General features: G+C 37.2%; 1 protein-coding gene across 1 annotated transcript; it reads left to right on the plus strand.

Moving 5' to 3' along the window:
* Window positions 1-25,364, plus strand: LOC134153875 (betaine--homocysteine S-methyltransferase 1). The gene is made up of 8 exons (XM_062600388.1): window positions 1-184; window positions 4,099-4,231; window positions 9,184-9,302; window positions 12,595-12,786; window positions 13,368-13,515; window positions 14,406-14,588; window positions 19,326-19,554; window positions 20,060-25,364. Exons 1-8 carry the CDS (start codon window positions 146-148, stop codon window positions 20,232-20,234), a joined length of 1,218 nt encoding a protein of 405 aa, XP_062456372.1. The 5' UTR covers window positions 1-145; the 3' UTR covers window positions 20,235-25,364.
* The last annotated feature ends 2,497 nt before the right edge of the window (window positions 25,365-27,861 follow it).

Raw genomic sequence — 27,861 nt, forward strand, 5'->3', positions numbered from 1 at the left:
CTCGCCGCGGCCGGGCCCGCCCCTCGGCTGAGGGGCAGCGCGGCGGCGCCCGCCCGCGCCCCGCGGGTATAAAGGTGCGGGCGGAGGGCGCGGAGCTACTCTTGCTGCGTGCCGAGCCGTTGGGCGATCTCGCTGGGCGCGGAGGATGTTGCCGATCGGGAAGACCGCGAAGCAGGGCAAAAGGGTAACTTCCCCCCGTGCCTGCCGCGGCCCCGCACGGGGGCGGCGGGCTCGCCCCGCCGCGGGCCGGGCCTGAGGGAGCGGCGGGCCGGCGGCCGTGCTGCGCGGCGCCCTGGGCGCGGAGCGGGCGGGCAAGAGCGAGGGGAGCCTCTCGGCGCCTCTCGGCCGCGGCGGGCACAGCGCGGCCCCGGAGCGGGCCGGGCCGGCGGCGGGGCCTGCCCGGGGCCCGGCTCTGCGCGGGCCCCGCTGCAGCGCTGGTCACAAGTGAGGTCTTGGCATGCCTGCAGTTAGGGGCGCGTGGTGCAAGGGTAAAGTACGAACATAATAATAGCTGTACTTACCAAAGAACTGTTAAAAACCTTTGGACACTATTATGGTATATAGCTAACGTAGCTTGAACTTAATGCTCTAACACTTTTGTCTTAGAATTTTGATTTCTCTGAACACGTGGAATGGAGCCACCAAAGTTCAAAAAAAGATTTTGCTTAATGTTGTTTGATGTGCAAACTAAACAGTGCTCACAACACATTAAAACTACAAATGTGTATAAGCATAAATTCTCACTGGCTGAGACTTCTGTCTTCAGCATCTTGCCGACTTTATTTAAAAGACGCAATTTGCTCTCCTCTGGATTTATATGACTAAATGCCAGCAGTGTTTGTAATATGACTGTAGTCTCCAATGTATGCATGCCCTTAGCACTCTCATTTAGTTAAAGGAATAAACCAGAACAAAAAGCTATTCAGGTATCGTCTGTTCATTAAGGCAAACATTTGAACGATGTTTAAATCAAACTCAATAATGTCGCCCTGCTTGGAGGGTCAGTGGAATCACATATTCCATCCTTCTTTCAGAAGGACAGTATCATCATTAATAGTGCACTTCTTACTCAGAAATGTTTTTATTTATTGTTATATATGTAACATATAAGGCTACAGCAAGAGAATAGAAGCAAGTTCTAGGCCTTTCTGGTAGGTCAGCTATAAATGAAGGAGGTAGTGAGGCACATGTTCTGCTTTTTATTTTTTGGCATATACCCTTGCCACCTAATTTTGGACAACTAGCAAAAGAGTATAAATGCCCTATGTTCCCGCTGCAGGGAATGGACAGATGTATCTCTTGAGGGCTCACTTAAGATCTGAGCAGCCATTTTGAGATATGTTTTCCCTCCACTGTGGAAAGATAGGACACAGGTAGATCAAGCAGACTTTTCAGCTGCATGGTTCAATTAAATTCCTAAAGTTGAATGGGAGGATCTCTTTATATAGTCATCTGCACTCTTCATGGATAGATGTGTGGATTATGTGTACTCCATTCATGGCAGCAAAATGAAATAGTAGGAAGATGACTCACAAAAGCCTTGGTTAGCTTTTTACAGATACTGTTTTTTGTTATTTAGCACCAAATGTAAGTACTACTGGATTGCTTGACAGTACAAATTTGATCTGGATCAGACATAAGCACAGTTGTATTTCTGCTGAGCCAAATAAAACAGTGTTAATACTGAGTTTGTGCTGGGTATGTGCTTGTTAAACCAATGGTATTTTATCCAATATGGATAAAGTTAAATTTATGTGCAGAGATGATATAAAATCTATCATAAAGTCTGTTAAGAAGTTATTTCCATTTTACTTTGCTAGTTCAGATTCATTCAAGTTTATATTAAGTACTTGGTGCTATGTCATGTCACCTTTGACCTGCTATTAGATACCCTGATGCCAGATTTAATTTATCACAATATAGTGTGGTTATAGGTGTATATAATACATATTTCACCTATATGTAATATTAATATATAATATATTAATATGCTATGTTAAATCATGGTTTATGTTGCTTCGGTGTGTTGAAAAGGAACGTTATTTTAAATTGTAGTTTAAAAATGAGATTTGTGAAGGAATACTGCTTTTAAATCCTAGAAATGATTTGTTAGAAGAAAAAAATCTGTTAAGTGCAGTGCATTTAAATATGATGTCCATATATGATGTCAACATGTACATAGTACTTGCACCTGCTGAAGTTGCTTACACATTCGAGATTTTCTCCCCCTGCACTCCTGTTCTCTTGATATTAAACTTCTGAAACGTGCTCTTTCTGTAGAAGGTTCCTTGGCAGGCAAAAGAAACAGGACTTGGTCCCTGCAATCTCTTGGGTGGCCTTTTTTAGGCCCCATCTGAGGCATTCTGTTGCAACTGCAAATTGGTTAATGGCAAACACAATCTTTACAAAGTTTCCCAACTGTTGTATGTGCAACTGAATCTTCTTTATAGACAGGCATAATTGGGAGATTCACTGCAAATTAGTGAGTTTTGTAGATTGGGTTTTGCCCCAGTTCTGTTGAAATCACGATAAAAGCTTGCATACTTTCTCAAAGTCATGATATTCAATATTTTGGCAAGTCCACAAAGTGCAGTGAAATGTGATGCAGAGATTTGCAACCACTTGCCCAAGCTCATATATCTGCACAGCAACACTGTGCAGGGAAGCCCCATAACCTTGCTGCCATGTTAGTGCCTGAGCCAAAAATTGTCACCCTGTCAGCCAGGCCTTGTAGCCTCAGAGCAGCCTTACACTGCTATGGTTGGTACAGGAACTGGCATAGTTGGCACAGTGCTCCTCCTTTTTGGAAAGACATGCTCTCATCCTTCCTAAAGGGCTGTACTAAAGAGTCATAAGTGTTTGTCTTTCCTAGATGTGTTATTGGAGATGAATGAATTAATAAAGCAGTAATTATTCAGAAAGATAATTTAATGAAAGTTGGAGACTAAATATTAGAAAAACCTTCCACTCAGTACACAAACCATGCTCAACTTCATGTTTGTAAGGCTTTTGTATCCAACTCCCTCCAAATTTTATTCACTATCACCTGAAGTAGTAAAAACTAATATGACATCAGAAAAGATGCCTATGGAGGGTAATTTGAGTCTTACCTTTGATTTTTTTTTTCTTGTACCCCATACCTTTGTAATAAGTCTGCAATCATCCAGTTTTAAAAAGTCAAATGGAATTACAGTTATGATCTAATTGCAGAATTTATCACCTAGAGATGTTCTGTAATAGCAAGGTACTTTGTGGAAAATTTGAGCTAGTCAATGAAGCAATGAAAGGAATACAGCATAAATATATTTTATGTCCAGTCAATATATATTGTTTTTACATTTAAATTTTACAAAAGAATTATCACTTTTTTTGCATTAGAGTACGTTTCAAGGCAGAAGCAAGGTTAACCATAGGATGCTGTAATGTTTGTAATTTGGCATCTTGAAACATTTCTGGAATGTTCAAAACAAGCAGGATATTCTTTCATTTTATAAGTCTAGGTAAGCAAACCCAGGCTAGTGAAAATAGGCTGTCAGAAAACGAAGGCCGAGATCACAGCATGTTGAGATGTATCTTACTTGCTAGAAAAATGTTACATGTGTCCTTTTATGCCTGTTGTACTATTTCGTCTCGCTAGCTCCTTGTGCTGAGGCATTGTGAGGATGATCTTTGTGGCTAACAAACAAATGAGCTAATAAATTGGTCATTAATACTAGTGTTTTGTTCTAAAAAATGTCACATACATTTTACAGAAGTTGGGGCTGACATTCACTTTGATACGAATGGAATTGGACCATTGACTTCCAGTTCAGGGGACCGTACATCTGAAATACAATAAAACTTACTAGTGAAAAGTCTGTGTAATATATATGCATATATTAAAGTCTTATGTTCCTGTAAAACAGACCATTTACCATTTTTTAGAAGAAAACTTCAAGAATAAAATGGATTGTTTTTGATTTTTATAGTAATGATGGTTTTGGTAGCCTGCAAATACTTATGTTGTTGTCTTTGCAAATACAGGAGATGAAGAGAAAGACATAGAAAACCTACAAAGCTGAAGAACTGTAATTATTAACTTTCTCCTGCTTTCTTCAGGGTATTCTAGAGCGCTTAGATGCTGGAGAAATTGTGATTGGAGATGGAGGATTTGTCTTTGCCCTTGAAAAGAGGGGATATGTAAAAGCTGGACCTTGGACCCCTGAAGCAACTGTAGAACACCCAGAAGCAGGTCAGTTTTACTGTACAATGGTAATCTTGTAGTGAAGGTAAATATAGTTGGGTGTATAGTAAATACATAGGAATTCATATCAGATTTTCAAATAGATGTGGTGTTTGACAGCCTAGCATAACGCACCCTTAACAGCCATAGAATTTATAGACAAAAAGCTCATCTGAGCTCATATTCTTGCTCTAATGCTGGCCAAAATCAGTTGGCCAGGGAAGAATATAAAAGTAGTGCAAATGTATAGTGATAACTCCCCAGAATGCTCTCCCATTTTTCAAGAATTTGTGGCCAAGGGACTTTGTGACCCAGATATGGTATCTCTGTGATATTTGAATTGTTTGTTTCTTACAATATTAGTTTCCTTTTTCTGAACCTCTTTAATTCTTGTATCACGTCTGTCTATTTTGATAATATTCAGTGATTTCTCATGAATTTGTCCAGTATATTCTTGAGCTGATATAAAATTTTATGATTTCCCACATCTTGTGATGCTGAAATTCTATAGTTAACCATCTGTTTTGCTGCGTTCTGATCATTCTAGAACTTCTGTACTGTTATAAAACAGTTTGCTTATTAATTCTTTCAGGAAAGTACCAACTTTAAATGAATGATAGAATGGAAGAGGAGTATTTAATGCATTTGGCTCCACCCTGAAAAGGGGAATGATAAAGTTGCAATAAAGCTGCACCAAGTGCTGTGGCAAGGGTCTTACCTTTTCCTCTTGCCTCTCCCATTTACTGGAATGATTCTCTGCATTGGAGGGGACAAAACAAAATCATTTAATGCCTTATAGAATAAAGATTATAGTATATAGCATAAATACTGCAATTGCAGATATTATTATCTATTTATGTATGCTTTAATATAACAGAGCATTTGTCCTAGTAATACTATGTGCAATTAATCCCACAAGCCAATTCAGAATATCCTGGACAAAAAGTTTTTTTCTTCTATCTTAAGTGTATGCCCTTCCAAATTAATCTTTTTCCCCTGTACTGGAGGAATAAGATCTTTTTCCTTCACCTCCTCTTCCTTATCAGCCATCTCTATCACTTTTTTTTTTTTTTTTGGCACACTTACCTGTGTATTCGCCCTAGTCCTTCTCAGCCTTTAAATACTTCTTTTTGTGAAACATGCCTATCTTTGGGTCAGGGACAGTCTTGCATAATGCAGAGCTCCAGATAAGATTTAAAGGGTAATGACCTAGTTCAGCTGGCACTCACTTCCCAAAAATGCATCCCATCAATCCCATCACCTCTCTCTCTCTCTCTCTCTCTCTCTCTCTCTCTACACCTATACCCTTTTCTGCCCCCACAGCAGATTACTAGCACATCCCGCCTTACAAATCATAGCACTTAGGCCATGCTGCTTATTTCCCCCTTTGCTTATTTCTTTCACATCTCAAAAGCCCTCAATCCTCATCACAAGTCCTCACCCAGAAGTGTAGATCTCAGTCTGTGGGGAATGTAAGGCATGCCCATAAGTGGAGCCAGGTTGTCACTTTGAAGCAGAGGCACCACTGTAACTATCCTTATGTCAAGCATTTATCTGCACATGAGAAAGAAGCAGTGATGGGAGATAGAAAGGACTGGTGAGGACCGGATGACCTCTCAATGTAGGGATCCCCAAGCACCTGGTTGGACTGCTAATGCTCAAGGCGTATTTTGCTTCTATTTTCCTATATTGTTCACCAGCATGTTATCCAAATGTTTCCCAAGTAAACTGGACCGATGTATCAAAGTCCTTAGAAGGCCTCAGAGAATACTCTGTCTTAATTTTCTGTGAGTTTATATGTAGAAATGCATTTCCAGTTATGAAATGCAAATTTGAATTGTTTGTTTCTAACAACATTAGTTGCCTTTTTTTGGATCTCTTTAATACTTATCGCATCTGATAAATAGTGTATATATTACAAAGTGATTCAGTCTAGGAAGGGTCTGTTGATTATGGGCTAATGCCATTTGACTTATCTGGACAGCGTTAACCATTTGTCTTGCTGAGATACTGCTTCTAACTAAGAGTGAATTCCTTGTTCTCACATGATGCTTCAGGAATACCTAGCTAACATGTGCCTTCAGTAACTTAAATTTTGTAGAGCTAGTTGAGTTTCTTTTATATATTTTATATGGAGAAGATGTGTAGATGGCTTAAACAAGCTAAGTGGACACAGATTTGTCTTAGTTGTCATAGTTTAGAGCCCAGCCATCTAGTAATTGCTACTGATGTGATAATAGCTATTTATAGAACATATTGCTGGTGTCTGTAACATGCTTATAACATTTTATAAGTCCTTTATAGGCTATTTATAAATATATTCTTAACTAGAAATGTATTAATTTATTTTAATAAAATGACATTTTATTAATGGGCTGCCTTCCCTCCATTACTGCTCTTTGCTCCTGCATTCTCAAAGGTCATGTTACTTTGAAGGCAGGTGTGAAGAACAGAAGGAGCAACTGGCTAGACCAGCTGGTATAAAAGCCAGACAACTGTGAGCCCTCCTTCAGTTTATAAGGAGAGAGGGAAGGGGACAGAGGTTTTGAGAATGCAGCAAGGAATGCAAAAAAATGACTGAGTAGAAGGCCATTATGTCTGTTATGTGACGGGAAGTTTGGAAAGACTAACAAGTTGAAAAATGAGATCTAAATACTTGTTTCAAGCAGGATCAGATGTCTTGGATACAGCTCTGTACTGAGACATATGTCTATGCACTTACTGCCCCCATCTCCTGTTAGCTTACATTCCTATCTCTTATGACATGTCCAACATATGCTGGATTGAAATGAAAACTCAGTGCTGTATGTCTGACTCTTAAGATGCATCAAACTGCTAACTGTTTAGCTTCATATGTAGTGTTTTTCCTCATTTCTCAAATAGTGGGGGGAAAAGGTGGCTTAGGTAACATGCTAGAAGTCACACAAGATGTAAATTTACAGGGTGGTTTGGATTTTTTTTAGTGTTGTGCAGACTGCATGGACTTGACAATTGTAACTGTTCTAGCTATAAAAACTATCTGCCTGAGATCAAATAATATTCAGGCTGATACTTATAAAGTCACTTTTACTCTGTAAATGTGGGCATATTCAAGAGTCTGCTGTTTACATACCTGATAGATTGGGATAGCAAGTTCCTTATCCATATATTCTAGATTGTTTTTCTTGCCGCCTATGTCACCATCCTTACACAAATCCCAAGCACTTTTCCAGGAATGCCACATTCATATTTAAAAAGCATTAAACTCTTTAAATTTAAAACTGCTCTAGTTTATTATGGAAATGGCATCAAGCATTTGTGAAAATATTTGCAGAGTTCTTTTCCCATTTCCTGACTAGTTTTCATCAATGTTGTTTCATGAGGTAGAATAGAAAAGCATGCTACAAGACATCAGAAATGTACAGAGGCATTCAATAGTGTATTTAAACACTGTATGGAGAAGAAAAAAAAAACCCACCTCCCTGCAGTAGGAATGTTTTTACTCTGCTTGGAAGGCTGTTAGACTGAAATTTGGTCCTGATAGTTCAGGCAGATTCCGAGGACTTTTTGAACTGCCACTCTGCTGCAATCTGTGATCCTGGGGAAGTCTTCCTGACTGTTGTCATAATAAGCATTGTATTAGATCAATGTGGTTACTCAAGGGCTGTTACTAGAAATGAAATACTATAGTAACAGGAGGAAAGCAAAGAACACTGATCCCTCACAGAAAGCAGACTTGCTCATTGCTCATGTGTATGCAGACTGACTCTAGCAACTACTCTTTGAGCTTTTCTGGTGTAGAAGGCTGTTTGTAGTAGCTGAAGACAGTAATTTTATTCTCCTGATACATTCACATTCAGCTAATGACACAGCTTGTCTGTAGACAATGAGGCTTATAAACTGAGACTTCAGGGAAACATCTCCAAATGTCTGCCTTAAAAATTGCAGTGTTCTCATGTCTGTATCCAATATCTAGGGGATAAATTATTCATGTATTTGCTGTAAGCTCTTTTGAGCTTTTTAACTCTGTTTTACATGATCAGCAGTGTCCTAGAAAATATAATAATTCTAGTTTTGTGGGTGTATATAAAATCAATTGACAGTTCTTGTTCTGCTGCTACTGTGGCAATTGCAGTGTACTCCTTACAAAGCGACAAAGTCAGAACTACTAGCAAGCTTTCTCCCAAAGTCCTGATACAGGAAATCTGTCCACTAAAACTAGTACCAGCCTCTCCTTCAAAAGAACTTTTGGCTCTGTAGTAAAATCATCATGGATAACTTTGAGAAGGATTAAGTCAGTGTTTGGATTCACTTTTCTGGAGCAACTAGTCATCTTTTAATTAAGTTCTTAGCAAAATAGAGCTTTGGTCTTGGCTGAGGCTGAGTTATGTAGAAGGAGGAAATTAATAGAATAGTGGAGATAATGGAACACTATATTCTTCTCTATAAATATCATCTTGTTCTTTTGTTTGTTTCCAATATATTTTTTTTCTATTTTCTTTTTCATAGTTCAGAAGCTAAGAAGGTACGACTTTTAAACTTTTTCTTTCATTGGCTGATCTTTCTATCTGCTATTCCTTATTATACTTTGCCAGTTATCTACTCTGTCTTCCCCAAACTACTATGCAGTTCTATAAAGTGAAACTGGGAGAAAGTAGAAGATAGGCAAGGCAGCAAACAAAACTGAATTTACTGATGAAATTTACTCATTTGTAGCAGAGAATGACTAAAGAGAAAATTCCTTTCTTCCCATTCTTAGAACGTTAAGTAGAAAACTATGTATCATGTAGTGCTGCTCCTCCCCATATCATAAATGGCTCTTCCAGTAAATACAGTATCATTTATTTAACAGTACTATAACTTCTTCTCTGAACAAAAATAAAATAGTATATAATAAGGGTCAATAAACATTTAGTTTTGGGATAACAATAGTAATAACTGTACCAAATGTTTCTTCCTTGCCTCTTTTAATTATTTTGCAGTTCGTCAGCTTCACCGGGAATTCCTCAGAGCTGGATCAAATGTTCTACAGACATTTACCTTTTATGCCAGTGAGGACAAACTAGAGAACAGGGGAAATTATGTAGCTGAGAAGATAACTGTGAGTAAAATACTGTTTTGATGGAGGTTTGCAAAAAGTGGATTCATTTGAAATGGTTTACTAGAGGAATTACTGCATATTTTCACAGCTTCTCATAACAATTTTGGCTGCATTTGAGGACCAGAGAATGAGATGATATGATTCCATAGTCTGGAATATTAAGAAAGACATGGTTAAGGGGGTAAAGTGACAAAATGGGGCAAGGATGAAGGGAGGAAAGAGGATGCCTATATCTTCCAGTCTGAGGAGATTAGAGTATTGATGTTTGATACAAAGATATGGGGAGGACTAAATGCCCAGACAACAAAATCAATTGGAAAAAAAGAAATGCTTTAACATTCAGAGAAAGTGTGAAGAATCCTAGCGAATGACTAGATAGTAAGAACTGCAGGATTTTAAAAATCGTATCTTCGGTAAAGTACCAACTAATAAATCCAAGGTATATACTAAGATCAAAATTCTCATTCTCATGTGTAAGAGTAACCTGGTACAGCAACGAAAGTACTGTGATGGTGTTTACTTACCCTTTACATGGAGGAGATGGGTACTGTAGGATGTTGGGTGCCTTTACTAAATGCAGGTCCAAGGTCCATGGGGGCTTTTGGCACAAACATACGTAGATAGTTCCTTTGAGATTAGAAGATCTACCATTGGATGTTTTCTCTAAACCTTTTCTCTATGGTCATACTTTCTGTTCCTCTGGTAAATAAAGAGGATTTTTCAAGGGGCAAGGAGAAAAGAATTTTTGTATAGCTGTGAAGTTATACTAGCCCAGAAACAAGAGTGATCTGGAAATTAGAGAAACCTTTGAGGCTAAATTAAGAGGTCACCTTTACCCTAAGACTGTTGCACATATCGGGATGAAATCCGTAGCATTGCTCTCAGAACGTATTTGATATCAGATCTCACCCATGTACATGGCTTATTGAATAAAAATAAAAAGATTTGTTATACAGATGTATCTGCTATGCAAGTAAGAATCTAATTTCATACTTCTTTCCAATTAATAAGAAGTCTGGAGCCTGTTTCTGTACAGACTAGAATGAACCAGAATTCTTCATATCCTAAAGAAGAAAAGCATTGGTCATTATGAATATTGAGATACTGTGAACAGCTTATAAGTTACTAATGTGGGAATTATTCAAAAACAGATTGGTTCTACTTCACTGGGTGGAGTCAGAACCAACATTTTAATGAGTATTTTTCTAATTCTTACACTCATTTAGAATGTGCCCATATTTAGCCTACATGTTTATTAACTTTTTCAGACTAGCTGATTGAGTTCCAGTGAGAGGATGAATGCTTTATTGCTGCTTACAGCTTTACTTTTACAATTCAGAAGTATTTCAGTGTCTATAGTAAAAATACCAGTTCAGGGGTTTATAAAAAAATACATTGTTTAGTGGATGAAACATCAGGCATAAGGTCGTATGGCTAAATTCATCTGAAATGCAATACCTTTATAGTCAACAGATATGATATGAAATGTCTCAAGTGATAGTCCCAGAAATGCGATGCCTCTGCAACAAGCCATTCTGAAATTCCTTCTGCCATGCAAAATGATACGAGTCTTGGAGAGCAGCTGGAAACTAGAATGCATTGCAGTAAAGCTTTCAAGATTGATTTGATGCCAGCTCTATGGGCAGGTTCCTCCAGGCACTGACTGGTTTATGTCTCCTTGTTGCGGAAGAGTACGTTCTGGATGCACCTCACTTGTGAGAGAAGCAGTAATATGTTTGATTGTAGTAAGACAGTGATTTAACAAAGCTCAATTGTAAATAAGACAGTGATTTAACAGGAGTTGATGGCAAGATTCAGTCAGGTATTTATTGCAGAGAGGACAGGGTCAGACAAAATCATCAAGGAGACCATCCTGTTGAGTTGTGAGGTTTGGAGTGGTCCCCCTTGCTTTCTGAACTCCTCCTTAGAGGAGTCTGGGTGCGGCTAGATTCAGTCTTAGTCCCAGGCCTGGTCAACAGCTTATGTCTAAAGGGTTATGTGCACAACCAGAGATGTAGTTTATCTAAGTTTGCAAAGTTGTAGCATGCTATTAGTCACTTACCTGAGGCTGTGTCATGGGTAAGGAATCTCTCGACCTCAAGGAGTAACCTTGAGAGGCATCTCTGCTCAAGAGGAGGTTCTGCAGTGCAGTCTGCTGCCATGCAAGAGAGCTCAAGGGGCTCTGGGCTTCCTCTCCCATCCCCCACCCCCAATTTATGGGTAAGGTGATTGACTCATGTCATATTTGCATAGTAGATAGATTTTAGGTGGTGCATGCTCAGTTAGCCCCTGCCTATGTGTTGCTGAAAGAGAGGTCAGGTTGGGAGGCGAGGTGGGGAGCACACTGCACACTTCTGCTCCAGGAGTTCCCAAACATGTACCTGAGTGCCAGTGCAATAGAAGACACTCTGTCACCATTAGCTTTAAGAATCAGCTGGATCTTTTGGGGCAGCTATGAAAAACTTCAGCTGAGAGAAGCCTGTGTAGCTTCTGAGACTGGAAGTAGTCCCTGGGCCACAGAGAAACCTGCTCTGATCAGTACTTTTTTATCCATCCCAAATAATGCGTCCTTTCAAAAAATTATTTTTTTCCCAGCTTAATGTTTTCTTTACAAGCTGTTCTAGTCATCCTGATTTAGCTATAGAGAGAATGTGTCTTTAAGTCTAGGTGGTTAATCATATATATATATATATATATATATATATATATATATATATGGCAATATGTTTCACTTTACTATTCCTAAATTGGTGACTTTACCATCAGATAAGTGACGATACCTTTTTTTAAATAACTTCAATAAATGTATACGAATAGTATTCTATTAATTTTCAAAATTTAAAATATAATAAAATCAATCAAAGATTGTAATGAATAATCGATTGAAATTAAAATTTTTTCTTCCACCCCCAAAATCTCAAAATAGAGGTCTAAACAAATACACTTAGGTACCTCTAACTCATCTTCTGAAAGGCAAAGGAAATTCTATTTCACATCAAATATTTGCTTTTTAGAGACTGTTTGTATAAGAAGATGTATTAGAGCTAATATGCTTTTGTATTTGATAATATGATAACTTAAAAATGAAAAATTCCTTGTTTCCTAACATTTCTGTTACTTTTTTGAAAGATGCCAATCTCTGTAATCAACCCCAAAAAAGCTATTTAAAAATATATATATAAATGGATATGAAAAACTCACTATGGCTTTTGACTGTTTCGTCCTTTCTGTGCTCTAAAATTACGTTCATATCTCTGACCAGGTAAAACTGATGTAATCTATGTTCATACAGGGCCAGAAAGTTAATGAAGCTGCTTGTGACATTGCAAAAGAAGTGGCTAAGGAAGGTGATGCCTTAGTGGCTGGAGGAGTCAGTCAAACACCATCATACTTAAGTTGCAAGGATAAAGTTGAGGTCAAAGCAATCTTTCGAAAGCAGCTAGAAGTCTTTATGAGAAAGGATGTGGACTTCCTGATTGCAGAGGTAAATCTATAAAATAATAACGTACACCTTCATTTAATAGAGCATGTAAACTTTCAGATGTCTAGTCTACTTTTGGAAATTTGAGTATATGTTGCTTCTTCCTTTAAAATCTACTGCCAAACTTTTATCCCAGTAGTATTTTTGTAAAGGCGTGGTAGTATTTTCAAGTGTTCTAGAACCTTTAATCCTAAATTTCTATCTTAGCCAAGTCAAATCCTGCACAAGAGCAAAGAGGATAGGTGAATGTGGTCTTGACTAGTCTTATTTCTTCTTGTAGTCTACAAGCAATCAACCCATGATGACTTCTCTATATGGAAGCAGTTCTTTGAGAATAAATCCTAATTAATCCCCTGTATGGGCATTCTTATTATAGAACAGGAGTACCTTTTTTTTTTTTTGATTAGTTTAGTATACTGACTTTAACGATTTTAACTGTGCAGTAAGTGAATTCAATAGAATTTTACTAGTGTAAATCAGAAAAGGCTCAAGTCATTGACTTATTGGTGGATTTGGGGTTTGGATTAATGTGTTTATGCCTCATCTCCAAGGAAAGAAAGTAGCCAAGTTTTAATTTCTTTTAGTATTTTGAACATGTTGAAGAAGCTGTCTGGGCAGTTGAAGTGCTAAAAGAATCTGGCAAGCCAGTTGCAGCTACAATGTGCATTGGTCCAGAGGGAGACATGCATGGTGTGCCACCCGGACAGTGTGCTGTCCAGCTGGCAAAGGCTGGTAAGAATCTATTTTAATCTGCCCTTTAAAATTATGAAACTGAGTAAAGCACTTAAACATTGAGATAAATGGATGTATATCTTAAGTGGATAGTGTCCTGATTACATCTAATAAAAGTTTTGATCCTGGAGAAGAATTTCAATGTACAATTTAGTAGAGAAGTCTTGAAAAAATACATGCATAAAAATGCAGCTATGAAATCATTATTAACAAGGTGGTATTAGGGGCAATACCACCGACAACTATCAAGTAGACCAAATGCTAAAACTGTTCAAGTTTGGTTACAGAGCCAGCTCCAAATTCTGGGCTTAGAATTATGAAACATACGCAGAAACCAAACTTATCTTTGATTCTCTGCTCCTGTTTTTTTAAAAATGTTTGGAGCATAATTCAAATCCAGGATGAGAAAAGAGGATGAAAAGCTTAAATCTTTTGTCTTGCAAAGGCAGTATTTTCTGCAGAACAAGGAAAAGGACAGAAGGCATGATGGATGATGCAGAGATTTTATTATTTGTTCTGAACTACTCTTTTTCCTTTGGATTTGGAGTTCAAATCCAAAGGCCGGATCTGTGTTAGGAACCTGCTGAACATTTGTGTATGTGGCCATCCACTTGTTTTCACTGATGATTAAGGCAACTGTACAAGGGTGAGAAATGATTCCATCACAGCGTTTGGTCAGGAAGACAAAGAAGAGTGCAATGAAGATGCAAATGGAATGATCAGCCTCAAGAGAGCTGAGGTTGGCTTTCATCCAACTGCTTTGTGTTAAGTAGTAGTAGACACAATGGTCGCATAGAGATCACCTGTTTTGCCTCCAGAATGCTGTGGCTAAGAACTTTCACCTCCCACTTCCTGAAAAGGGAACTGAAAAGTTATTTTTCTCCTTCCAGGTGCTTCTATTGTTGGAGTCAACTGCCATTTTGACCCAGATATTTGCCTGAAAACTGTGAAGCTTATGAAAGAGGGCTTGGAGACTGCTAAACTGAAAGCATACTTGATGTCTCAACCACTTGCTTTCCATACACCTGACTGTGGGAAGCAGGGATTTATTGATCTTCCAGAATTTCCCTTTGGTAAGACATAGGCATCTTTCTTAATTATCTGATTCTTTTTTTTTCCCTCACCCTTGGTTTTTTAGCTAACCTGAGATTGCAAGGCTTCCTTCAGTTCAGTAGCATCAATCCCCATTATTCTGTCTGGCATTCTGCATAGAGGGTTTGCAGTTAAATATTAGATTGAAAAAGGGAATGGTGCTGCTGTACATCGTCCATATAGGGAGGGTATTTCAGTAACATGGTAACATGCAATTGAAAATGAAATTATGGTGAAAATAGTTGAAATTCCATGACCTAAGTTCAAATCTGATTATGAGCATTAAATTCTATTAACTTTGGTAGAGATGCCTCTTTCACCTCTGAAACTGAATTTCTAAATGCTGCAGTGTAGCATTTACCATAAAACCAGAAGTCAGATTGAATATACTCATATATCTTCAGTTATTCTTATATAGCAGTGACTTCCTAGAACAAATATCTCTATAAAGTTTGGGATTATTTCAAGTGTCTGTTCCAGCTGGACTAAACACTGAAGAAATAGCTCCAATCACATTGTCAAAAATCCATCCATTGTAAACTCAGAAATTGCTCTTTCCCAATCATTCTCCAAATTTTTCAACTCTTCTACTTCACTGGAGCCCAAACATGTAATTTTTAACTTTTTGTGTGTGTGTGGAATAAGAAATATGACTATTTCTACATTATTTCTTACCAATGTTTCTATAATACAGAGTACCCAATTTTATAGTCAACTCCAATCCAGTTGTGTTTATCAGCCCATATGGAGACAACATTGCTCAGCGTAGGAAATACTCCTTAAGAAACAGAACATAGAAGATAATAGATATTATCTCAATACTCATTCAGTTGATTACTCAGATGCCATAATTGTGGATTACCTTTTACTGTATTTCCAATATCAATGCTATTCACATAAGCAGTTAGAGATTAGTTTTCTTTTCCTGTGACTTACTGTGTAGCCAACAACATTCAAAAGGGATTGAACTGAACTGTAGTGCAAGTACAATGCCAAATACTTTCTAAATTGTGTGACCTAGTATGTTTTTTTTTGAAGTAACTTGATTATGGAATTGCTACTTCTGTTACAAGCAAGCTATTAGTCCAAATGAGTTTTGTACCCTACATTTCAAATTTTTTCCAACTTTACTGAGTTACCAAGGTTCTTCCAAGAAATTCAGCCCGGGTAAAAGTATGTTTTGTCTCCACAACAAATTGTCTCAGTTATGTCATACCTTCTCTCCTGCTTACTGCACTGGCTTTTCACCATCCCAAATTCATAGTCTGTTCCCTTAAAAATGCAGGAAGGACTGAACCAAGGATAACCTTAAAAATAAGTAAATCCCAAACTCAAAGGACATGCTACTTCAGAGGTGAGCAGGATCAGAATTATCAGGAGGATATCCAATGTGAATTTTCATGACCTAAATTAAGGTGTAGCCTCTAACTTCATTCCAAGTTCAAGTATTTTGAATCTTGCTAATACAAAAAATAAAAATCAAACTCTTGCATCTTTTTTTTTCTGGAGAGATGCTCATATGATAAGGATGATGTGCAGAACAAGGCTGTTCTTCCTCATGCACTGTACATAGAACCTTGGTGCTTGACAGCTGTAAAACAGCCTGAAGACATGAACTAGAGCAAATACATTAAAAACTTAGACTTTAAATGCCTTTGGACTGGAGCCCCCCAGCATTCTGGGTTGTGATATCATCCCATAAGTCCTGTAATATTTAAAAGTGTAGGGATTTCATGTACAATGTATATACAGAACTGGATTGTTAATATAGATGCATGATTATTGCAGCTTGTAATGTTCAGTCATGCAGGTGTAACACTTTAATATAAGGAAGATTAGAGAGACTAGAGAAGAGAATAAGTTCTTTGATGTTGCTAATAAATGGATTAGCAGTTTGGAAATGGATTCATCACTAATATGCTTAGAAAAAAATCTGAAAAGATTGAAACATTCAACCACTTTATGTGTATACAAGGCTTTTGTATTTATGACTTGTATCCACAAGGGATTCAGCAAATCATGTCGTCTTAAGAGAAGAGGACAAAATAAGCTAAAACTCTAAATTTATTAGAAAAATGCCTTCATTTTCAGATATCATGCATTCTTCTCAATATCAGTCTATAAAATACGGTATTGAAATACATGAAACTTGAGTTTATAACAAATTTGAGAGGTAGATGTGATTTTCAGGAGAATATATTTTTTTCATTTGTCTTCCTACATAAATGAAAGAAAGGGAATAAAGCATGAGCCTGAGCACTCATTCAATGATGATAACATGTCTGGGTTCTGAAAATATTCTGGGATATTTAAAAGCGTTGGAAACTCATTTAGCCTATTCATTCCTTTATACAGCTCCTCTGATTGCAAGCAAAAAAGATAGAACAGATGCAGTAAGTAATCAACTGAATTGAAAGTTTCACTCTTTGATTTATTCTGATTGTTGGCTCATACGTTACAAGCAATTTGAGATCTCAGTTTTCAGAAATTTGGAGTCAGTTAGAGAAGCCTGATTCACTGAATGTTTTCAAAACCCAGAAAGAGCAACTGATCACTTGATGGCAGATAAGCTATTTGGTAAATCATTGTTAAACTGACCCAGTTAACAGTTTTTTGTGGAAGATACTGTGCGTATAGAGGCATTTAGATATTTGAAATGTACATAACCTCCGTACAGGCAAAAAAGATTAGTTGCTAAAAGACATCGGCTATGTTGTATTGGCAAACCACAGCATCCAGATGCTAATAGCATTTATCTTCAGAACTTTTTCTAGTTTTCTGTGCCTTGCCTTCAGTGTTACTGCAATTGCTTTCAAATGTCACTAGTTAACCAAGGACAATCTTTTAGGAAAAATATCCTGTCAGCCAAAGTATACCCGATTATCTCCAGAGTAGATGCATAGAGGGGCCAAATCTAGAAGGTTACAATTTCCTTATCAAAACTTGATGAAAATTTCAGTCTCTTTTCCATATAAATTACCGAACCGCTAAGCTGTAGATTTTTAATTCTAAATAAAGCCAAGAAAAGAAATGCTGTACAATGACAGGTATGGAAAATAGAATATTACTGAGTTTTAGCAATGGGGTGGGAGAAACATGATCTAGGTGGAAATTTTTTTCATATACTTCTTGTCTTGAATCACTGTTTCACAATGTGTACAGGCAGTTTTCATGGCATAATCTGTCCCTGCCCTTTCAGAGAAGCTAGGTTGGTGCTGTCCTTATGCTCCTGAAGCACAAGGACTGATTGTGACAAGGTGGGTGATGGAGAAGACAGGAAGAATCTCTACAGTGTTCACTTGGACTTTTTAGTCAGTTATGCAAGTAAAAAATTAGTGCAAGATGCTGCATTCTTATGTTCATCCATTTTGTATCAATTCAGCATTAGCTTTTTACGGATACATGACAGACAAAGGAATCGTACATTGGTGCTTCTGATGCTTTCTCATACAACTGCAGGACTGTACACAAACTTACTTTTGTTTAAACAACCCTCCTAAGCTAGCTTCATCTGCCTTTCCTTCTCTATATTAGACCGTCTACTTTTCCTTTGTCCAGACCTTCTTTCTGAGAACAATAGCTTTCTGGTTAAGAACACTCACTTTTTTTCCTTCTCCTTTTTATTTCCTGAACCTGCTTCTTTAACTCCTTCTTAGACTTTGATCAAATCTGCTTTGCATGTTAGCCATTTTTGTGACAGGACATAGGGAGGAGAACCCCACCTCTCTTTTGTGGAGATAAAGCTGTAGTACCTCACCTTGGCTTCTGTGCCCAGTGTTCACTGTCCTGACATTATGCTGCACTCTCTTCATAACCATGGTGGTTCATCTCCTGCAGTTGTGTGTAAGAAAGGAGGAAGATTTTTTCCTCCTGTATTTTTATTTTAATTCCTTTGGTCTTTTCCTCCAATCCTTGGTCTTTTCTTTCCAGTTGTGCCTGTCTTCTATCTCCTTGTGTCTGATGTGCACTTTTCCTTGTTAGTTCTTTTCTCTATATATTCCTTTTCTTCCAGAAGTCTTTCCTCTCAATCTTGTTGTTCCTTCACTCAGCTCACCACAACCTGCAGCAGGAAGAGGGACTTGAGAGATTGCATCTTAGCTATCCTAAGTCAGCTACAGGCAGAACTTTCCACAAGAATTGGGCTTGAAGAAGCACACTATTTAAAGCTGGGTTGTAACTGAATAAGGGATGAGCTAAGAAATAGTTACAGATCCCAGTTTTTAGTGAAACAACTGGTTGTTGATAGCTGATCTTGGGGGGAAAAAAAAGGGTAGAAAGCATTTCTAAGGAATAATTAATAGGCTTATTTCTGTTACAGGTAAGCTGATACCATCTCCTTTCTCACATTGAAGTTGTGTAATCAGATTTCCGAGATTGCTCATTCAGAACTTTCTTGAAGTGGTGTAATGTCCAAAACTCCAGTACTGCAGCTAAGAACTCTAGCAGAATGGCAAGCATGTGACTTACAGCTTGATCAGTCTCAGATTTTATATGTTGCAAGACAAAGGAAGCTTACAACACATATGGCTCACCAGAGCATAACAGCATCTAAAGCTAGACTTCTAAAAGTTTGTATGATTAATTCTAGCTCAGACGGTTCATTTACAACCTACAGCCAGATTTGCAAACACTGTGCGAGTGCACCAACATGTGACTTCTTACTAAAAATCTGCTGAAATGAAGCATGGTGGAAATCTAAGCTATGAATATCCTTTCAGGTCTGGAGCCAAGAGTTGTCACTAGATGGGATGTTCAAAAATATGCAAGAAAGGCCTACGACTTAGGAATTCGTTACATTGGGGGCTGCTGTGGATTTGAGCCATATCACATCCGAGCAATAGCTGAGGAGCTGGCTCCTGAAAGAGGTTTTCTGCCTGAAGCTTCTGAGAAACATGGTAGCTGGGGCAACAGCCTCAGCATGCATACCAAACCCTGGGTCAGAGCAAGGTATGTATATCTGAACTGGAAAGCTCACCAGCATATGCTTTGCAGTGGCTTATGTTGGTCCATCCAGCAGACTGATTTAACCAATATGGAGAGCTAAATAGTACTGTAACCATTCTGTGTTAGTAATTTTGAAAAATAAATCTGATCTGAGAGTAGTGAAAGAGAAGAAGGGGCAGTAGGAGAGCTCCAAAAATACTTAACTCCCTTTAAATGAAAATTTGGTCTGAATGAATGTGAAAGTAACTCATGACAGTTAAGACATTAAAAAAAAAAAAAAAAGATTCATGTAAAATAGCTCCTAATAGTGAGTAGCTTACAGTGTTCATCCTGAGAGATGACATGTTTTAAATATGTATCATTTCATTGCATGCTTTCATTCATCTTCCTTTATTGAAATACAAAATCAGCCTGTGGAAGTTAAACCACCATTGCTGAGAGTTGTCTAACACACAGTTAGTAGTGTGAGATGCTGGAACAAATATTAAAGTTTCCTTTCTTTATTTAGGGCAAGAAAAGAATACTGGGAGAATCTGAAGCCTGCTTCAGGCAGGCCATATTGTCCTTCATTGTCAAAGCCAGATGGCTGGGGAGTAACCAAAGGAGCCAAAGAGCTGATGCAGCAGAAAGAAGCAACAACTGAACAACAGCTGAAGGAGCTCTTTGAGAAACAGAAGATCTAATCCACTGCAGTTGCCTAAATGTTAGAATGATTTATCTACAGAGCATCTTATATTTCACAAGAGAGAATTAGTGAAGATGAGTACCCTGATAATTTATCAGTTAACGTGCAATGAGAAGGACAAAATGTAGAGAGAATGTGATTACGAATTAAATATGTCAAACTTTGACAATAAAATGTTTGGACAAATAGTTTAGAAACGCCCCAATCAGAAGGAGGTGTGGATTCTCGTAGTAATTGAGCTACTCTAACTACTGTACTTTAGCTAAGTGCCATTAATTGGGTGGACACTAAAATACATGTTGGCTCTAAATACTAATGGGCTCAACTCACCAGTGAAAAAGAAAGAAAAAACCATCTATAAATACTGTATAACTGGATTCCCACTCCTAGCCTATATTCAGCTTAGGACTATGTAAGAGCTTCTTCAGAACTCAGTATTTGTTGAGGGGAACTTCAGGCACATGCGAGTTAGTGATGCTTCAGACACGCAGTTATCAATAGTCATCTCCTTGACTTCAAGAGAATAAAGTAAACTGAAAAAGAGATCTTGGAAACTGAATCAAAAGACAAGGAAAATGAGAATGGGATTGTGTAGGAGTTTCTTATATGCAAGAAAAAAAAGATTGAGAGAGAACTTTCAGGAAACAAAAATGTCAGGTAAAAAAAATCTCATTGTTTTGGTGTCAAGGTGCTGTATACACAGGATTTCCTCCTCTGGAAACTAAAAGACTTAAATTTTTCTGAATTTTTTTTAAAAAATGAACAAACACTATTCTGTGTTACTTTTTATGTTTTAAGGTATGCAAATAATAAAAAGAATACATACCTCCAGTAAACAATTGTAAATTTCAAATGAACCAGCTGGTTTTTTTAATATTTCACTTGAAACACTTGCTTATCTCAAAATGGCACTTAAAACTAAAAGATTCCTAAAATGTAGTAAAATTCAAAAACCTCCTTTTTCAAAGGGTTATAAAACATTCCATGATTGGGGCGGGGGGGAGTGGTGGTGGTTGTTGTTTTTAGCAGATTGATTCAGTCTAGAGAAAATCAGTTGTAGACATGAAAAATACTGTTAGGAAATAGATTAATCAGTGTACTTCGGTACACTGAACTTGTTAAGATGAATTTTCCTGGGAAGGGCATCACATACTCTTCAAAACCATAAAAGATACAGTTCTGTAGCTTATTTTTTTGAAACACCACAAAATTTAGATAGTCTCTAGAATCTCATTCTCGCCCATTCTATATTAAAGTCACTACCTTCATGGAAAAAAAAAATCATCCTTTAAGTTAGATTGTTGAAAGCTTTTGTTGGGCTATGTTTTATGGGTAAGCCCACATCATTATTGCTATGTTGGTATTCTGCAGTTCAGGAAACATCTTAGTATAACATTTTAATAGGAAACTTCAGATATCCTTTTCAGGTTGTTATTGGTTGACATATTTTAGAGAAACTCACCTGCCTTTACCATGTTTGTAATAGGTTAAACTAGTTATTACCTGGAGAATTTGCCTTAAAGCCAAAAACAGAGAAATCAAGGAAGCGGATACTTTTAAATATAGCTTATGTAGAAAGCATCCACATAAGTGTGTTTGATTAAACCCCTTTCCTTCCTAAATTCTTCTGCAAGTCCTCCCTGCAGAAAGTGGAATGATGCAAAATCTGCAAAACACCACCCAAATGCACACAATATGAATGAGGTATGCATGACAAGGTGGCTTAAAATTGATAAAGAAGTGCTTTGGGCAATCGTTATCAGTTTAGGGACTTCCTGAGGCAAAGGATGCAGCTGGATTATTTAAAAAGAATCCAATATTCAAAAAAACTCCCATTGTAGAGAATATGAGATCATTTTGCAAATCAGATGTTTAAGAACCATGGCATTTAAGAAGATGCTCAAATATGATTTTAGGCACTTACTTTTAGATACCCAGTTTAAATAGGACCATCTTTTAAAAGATACGAATGATGACAGGAAACATTATGAAGAAGTTTAGAAGCCATTCAAGTTGAGAGCTGACCCGACAGGGAAGCTACCCAATCCCTGTTTGATACCTGTCATTGGCTGGGCTTAGAAAGGCATTGAGCATGGGATGAAAACGCATTGAGAGGGTGTTCCTTACTGATCTTTGTGTGATACATCACTAAAGAACCTGCAAACTGTTGTGAAGAAAAAAGGGAGTAGCAAAGCCAGCAAAGCTTTATTTCCCATTTCTTTCTGTGCAAAATCTTTGTGAGGGATAAGGGAACTGTTAGCTTTGTTAAAGCTTGCCACTGGTCTTGCCATTGAGTAACATGACACAGACTGCACAATCTGAGAAAACTTGTTTCCTTAGGAAGTCTGTCTGAAAACTTAGATAATTAAAACTGAAAGAGGCTTTAGAAGGTCACCTGGTGTATTTATTATCCTAAGGCAGGATCAGCTAGCTGTTCATAGGAGATGTTTGTCTAACCTGTCTAGAAATACACCTACCGATGGAGATTCCATGCCATCCCCAGGCAATCTGATTATTCCACTCTCCTTAGCAATTTTTTCCTAGACTGAATACTCACTGATGGATTTTAAATCCATTATTTCTTTCTAGTTCATTATGGATATGAAGAATTTATTCCCTTTGAAGGTTTACATTTCTTGTTTCACTCTCTCAATTAAACAGTCCCTGTTCATTCATTCTTTCCCCATTGCCTTTGTTTGAGCCTGTGATGTATCATATCCCACAAAATCAGCTTCGTCAGATCTTCTCTCGGAACTTTCTAGCTCTATATTTTTTACCTGGCAAGAGAAGTGAAGAGATCTAAACCTTGGAAGTTCAGATCCAAAAATGAAAGTCTGATGTCATCTAAAGAATAAACCCTTACAAGGCTGAATATAAGGACAAGAGGGATCCAGATAAACTGTACTTTCTACACGTTCACAGTCCTACACATGAGAAAATGGCTATATTTTTAGTCAGCTCCAAAATTCTCAGTAACCCCATGCAAAGATAAAGTTTGTCTTGTTGCCTGAATACATGTAGTTTAATAGTCAGATATGCTTTCTCCCATCCTGTTTGTCCGATGAATCTGTAAACTGTAGGAAAGTAAGGAAACTCCAGATAAAGGTATAAAATCACAGTAAACACAGGGCTTTTTTCCTGTTCCTTTGGGAGGAGTCTTTTTAAAAAGTCCTACCTAATCAGAAGTCTCTATGTACCATGTATGTCTTTTTAAAGCCCTTTATAACTTATGCTTTCTTTTTCAACACTATACACAAATGCAGCTGCAGGTTTGGTGACATTTTTTACCTAAGCATGAGATAAAGTGGTTTCATATATCAGTCTTGTTCTACTCCATTGACTCTGTAGAATATTTAACATAAACTAATCTTATTTCAATCTGCAATGTGTTAAAATATTTTCAGTATAGATTCTATTGAAATAGGAAGGGCAGAATATTACCATAAAATATATTATTTCAGGATCTTGCTTCATTACAAAAATTATTCTGTATTACTGTTTCTTTTGTGTTCCATTTTATTGACCGAGATGTCATCTAACATAATAAGTTTTATAAGAGATAGTAATCTGCAGCTCATACAATTTCACGGAATTTGGTCAACAGTGGGTGATGTGTATACATGTAACTCCTGGGACACACAGTCTGTGCCAATCAATTACCTCACATATTTAGGAATCAGAAGATAGAATTTTAGTATATTTTGGCCAACTCCACTCTGGAGCTTATTTGTCTAGCAAAGTCACATATCTGAAAAAGAAAGCAACAGAATTTGAGGCTATCAGAGTGGATGATAGTTGCTAAGAAATGTATGTTTGGAATAGGGAGAAGAATCATGAGTCTATCTTATCACTAATAAAGTAATAGCAAACACACATTGATCAAAACATGCTCTACAAACAATACCTGATATTGATGATTGTTCCAAGAGTATTTTTCAGCATTCATCTGCAAACATTTGCATGTTAGCATTTCAGTTCAGTGAAAAAGAGACCAACTGGAAACTGAAACACGAGAAGAAGAAATGGTGAAAGTTAATAAAATCTGCTTTGCAATTTATCTGTTTGCAAATCAAGCGAGTACTAGAAAGAGACCCAACCTGTTCAGCCTTGTAGGCTAGTCTTTGCTTTTCGACAGCCAAGGTAACAAGTGTTATGGCAGATATTATGTTAAATCTCATGATCTTTTTTTAAAATTTTCAATCAAACAAAAAAGCAAGGCAGTTCCACCCAAGAAAGAACAAGTGTCTTACAGTTTTTAGATATTCTTAAAGATCAGGCATATGTTATCACTGTGAAAACATTAATTACAAACACTGTTAGTAAAAGGCTATCTTAAGAGTAATCTAAAGATAAATTTTTGATAAGCAAAAGCTAAATCTATAAACATATATTTTTAGTAATGTTTTAATATAAGAGAACTGTATCAGCCTGGAACTATATCAGCCTAAAAGTGCATTTGTTGATGCAAGCTGTTAATACCTGACAGTGATTCTTTGTGTTTCATGAAACTATGCATAATTATTGTCATCCAGATTGTTAAATTCAGATTGAAAATAAATATACCAGTTTATGTCCTTGCTCAGTGATCAGAACATTAGTAAAATGTAATATTATAGTTATAGATGTTATATACAGTTATAGCATAATGATGTTAGAAGAACACTTAAAGAAAGGCTTGTATACAGAAAACCTTGCATGTTCCTTTCAATTATGTCATTTGGTCCTTTCTTTCTGTAATATGATATTTCTTAATAGTATGGCAGTACTACAACTTTACAGAATATTAAAGATGTGTCCTATTAAGGCAAAAACTCTTTAAAAATCTTGCTTCTCACAATGTGATTTCTGCTCAGACTGGTTTTCTGTATGATGAAATTTCATTAAATTGTACTTTAAATATATAGGCTGGTAGAAATACATGCAAATGCTTCCTCCTTGTGGTTCACTGTGGCTAAAGAATGAGAGACACTGGAATCTCAAATGGCTTGACAGTTTTGTGTACACAGATAGACATTAGAAAAGCAATTTATATTTCAGCGCAAACTCAATCACACTTATATATGTTACTTAAGGAAATGTTTTCTTTCAAAGAACTGTCAAAGATAATAAAGTCTCCAATTGTGCAACATTTCATTCTTATTTTACTATCAGAAGAAAAGGACTAGATTGAAGTTTTTATTTGAATACAGTCAGGTCATCTTTTATTTTAAAAAGTTAGAAAATATAATATGACATACTCACTAGACGAATAGATTTTAAATTTTAAGAAATGGGACACTGAGAAAAGATGAAGTTAGAAGATATTTAACAAATGTAAAGCTTTAAATATATCTAATCATTACCCTCTCCTTGACCCCTTCAGCACTGCTCCAAAGTTCCAGCATTATGAGGATGTGGAATTTACAAAGTTTTATTCTCCATAGTTAAAAAATGTAATGAGGTGTCCTTCAATCAGCCTCCCTGTGTGTTCATCCTATACAGTGAACACAGGAAAAAGAGACATTGTGTGGTAATATTAAATGCTTTACAACACTGCATCTGTAACACAAAAAAGCAGAATTAAGCTGATTTGACAAATACACAGTGCTGCCTCAACTCTATCCACTTTTTTTCTGCAGGGCTCAAACCAGGTTTCTGCCTGCTGTCCTGTCAAGACTGCCCTGTACCCCGAACAGCAAATCGAGGCTATATTTTTCAAACCTTCTACTGTCATTCTTGATGCTTTTATCCAAGTAAGAATTCATTTCTCAGATGAATCTTTGTTATTTCACCCTACTTTTATACTGCTACACCTAAGTTTAGTATGACTGGTTCTGCTGGTTCTGCTAGTCAAACAGACAAGACTCTCTAAAGGCAATTACTATTTGCACCATTGACCTGCAAGATGATTTGCATTTGTTTCTTGGACCTGAAGCCAATCTGATCCATTCCATTCACACTGATAAGGCAACACAAGGGGACAGAAATTGGATTAGCTGTGTTTCCCTGGAAGTGAAGCAATCCCTGGATGGCATAAAGATGATATGCCTGACTCTTACCCACCAGCTTCTTCCCACATGTGGGAATATGGAACATTCCAAAGGTGTGAGAGCGTGGCCAGAACAGCTCACACTCCAGCTACCTTTGGCTAGAAAATTAAAATAGTTCATCAGTTTTGTCATTTAAGCCTGTGGAAAAAAGCCTGGACGAGAGAATAGAGTAAAGAATTCCAGTCTGTGCATGTTTTATTTTCATGCTGCACGGAGTTGTTACCAACTGCCCAAGGTATAGTAGCATAGCAACTAAAAGCCATACTTTTTTACTTCTAATTTTTACCAGAATATTTACCTTAGAGTAGCTTGATATGCTACTGAAAAGCTATGCCAGGAAATTGGCCCCTGCCCTCAACTTAGGATAGAAAGGAGATTAGAGTGTGTCCAAGTGTTAACTGTGAGCACTGTCCAAAATGTATGCAGGAAATTGTTTGTCTAAACAAGGATTTGGCCCCTGTTTTTTAAAACTTTGTGCATGAACTAGGCAGAAATCCTCTGCAAACCTGATTTGTTCTCACTAATATAAGCAGAAAAGCATGAATCTGTATCTATTCCCTTGGATTATTAACATGTGCTTATCACATAGGGTGAGTGGGAAATGCTAACTCAGCAAAATTCTTCACACCAGAACTGCAATCCAGCATGCTTCCCAGTGGCTAAGGACAAGACAGCAGAGTATCAGATCATGTAAACCTAGTTAACTACAGCAGAGACAAAAGCAAGGATGGACTGTCTTCACTATTAGGTATGTCTTTACAGTTCACAGTTTGGTTTAATAATCTGGCTAAAACAGTATCTGCTTTAATAGGGTGTCTGGTTAACAAATAGTTATTTATCTAAAGCATAAAGAGATTCCTGAGTAACATAGCCAATTCGATTACAGAGCTAGCAAGTTGTAGGCTAATACATCAAAGCTCTTCCCATTCTTTTGTCCTAATATCTTGGCCTCATTTCTAAAAGTAGTGCCTAAATGTGTGTTGTGCATGTGATAGATTTACTTATGAATCCAGTCCTACAGGCACTCTACAGCTGTACAAGGTGCTTTGTAGACACATCTAATAGGACGTTCTCCAATTTATTTCTGTCTATGGAGTACATGTACATCAAGCTACTATAAAACAGTAAAAATCACATTCATTTAGAGCAGCATACCATAACATATCTGTTACAATCGTTAATGAGATGATGCATGAATTCATTAAAATAGTAAAACATGTAATACAGCTCAATATTTTCTTACACATGAAAGACAGTAATATTTTACATGTGAAAACCTGCTGCCCCTCAGTGGTTTCTAAAAGAAACAACAGAACAATGCTCTCTCTCACTCGCAGTAACAAGGATCTGCTTAGAATCTAGCACTTTTGGTTAAAAAAATAAAATTTTCAAGAATAGCACGATGTGAAGGAATAGTCTGTAAGAAGACAAATGATGATGATGCCAGGTTGGTCTACTGATTTACTGAGCCCAGCACATGTACCTCCTTCCCTCCAAACAGTGTTTGCTGTCATTTCCCATGGAGTCACAATGAACTTTGAGTTAGATTGTGGCCATAAGTCATAGTTGATCCTGGAAAGGGCACAGGAAGAAATG

The sequence above is a fragment of the Rhea pennata genome, chromosome Z, assembly GCF_028389875.1.
Source record: "Rhea pennata isolate bPtePen1 chromosome Z, bPtePen1.pri, whole genome shotgun sequence".
Taxonomy (NCBI): domain Eukaryota; kingdom Metazoa; phylum Chordata; class Aves; order Rheiformes; family Rheidae; genus Rhea; species Rhea pennata.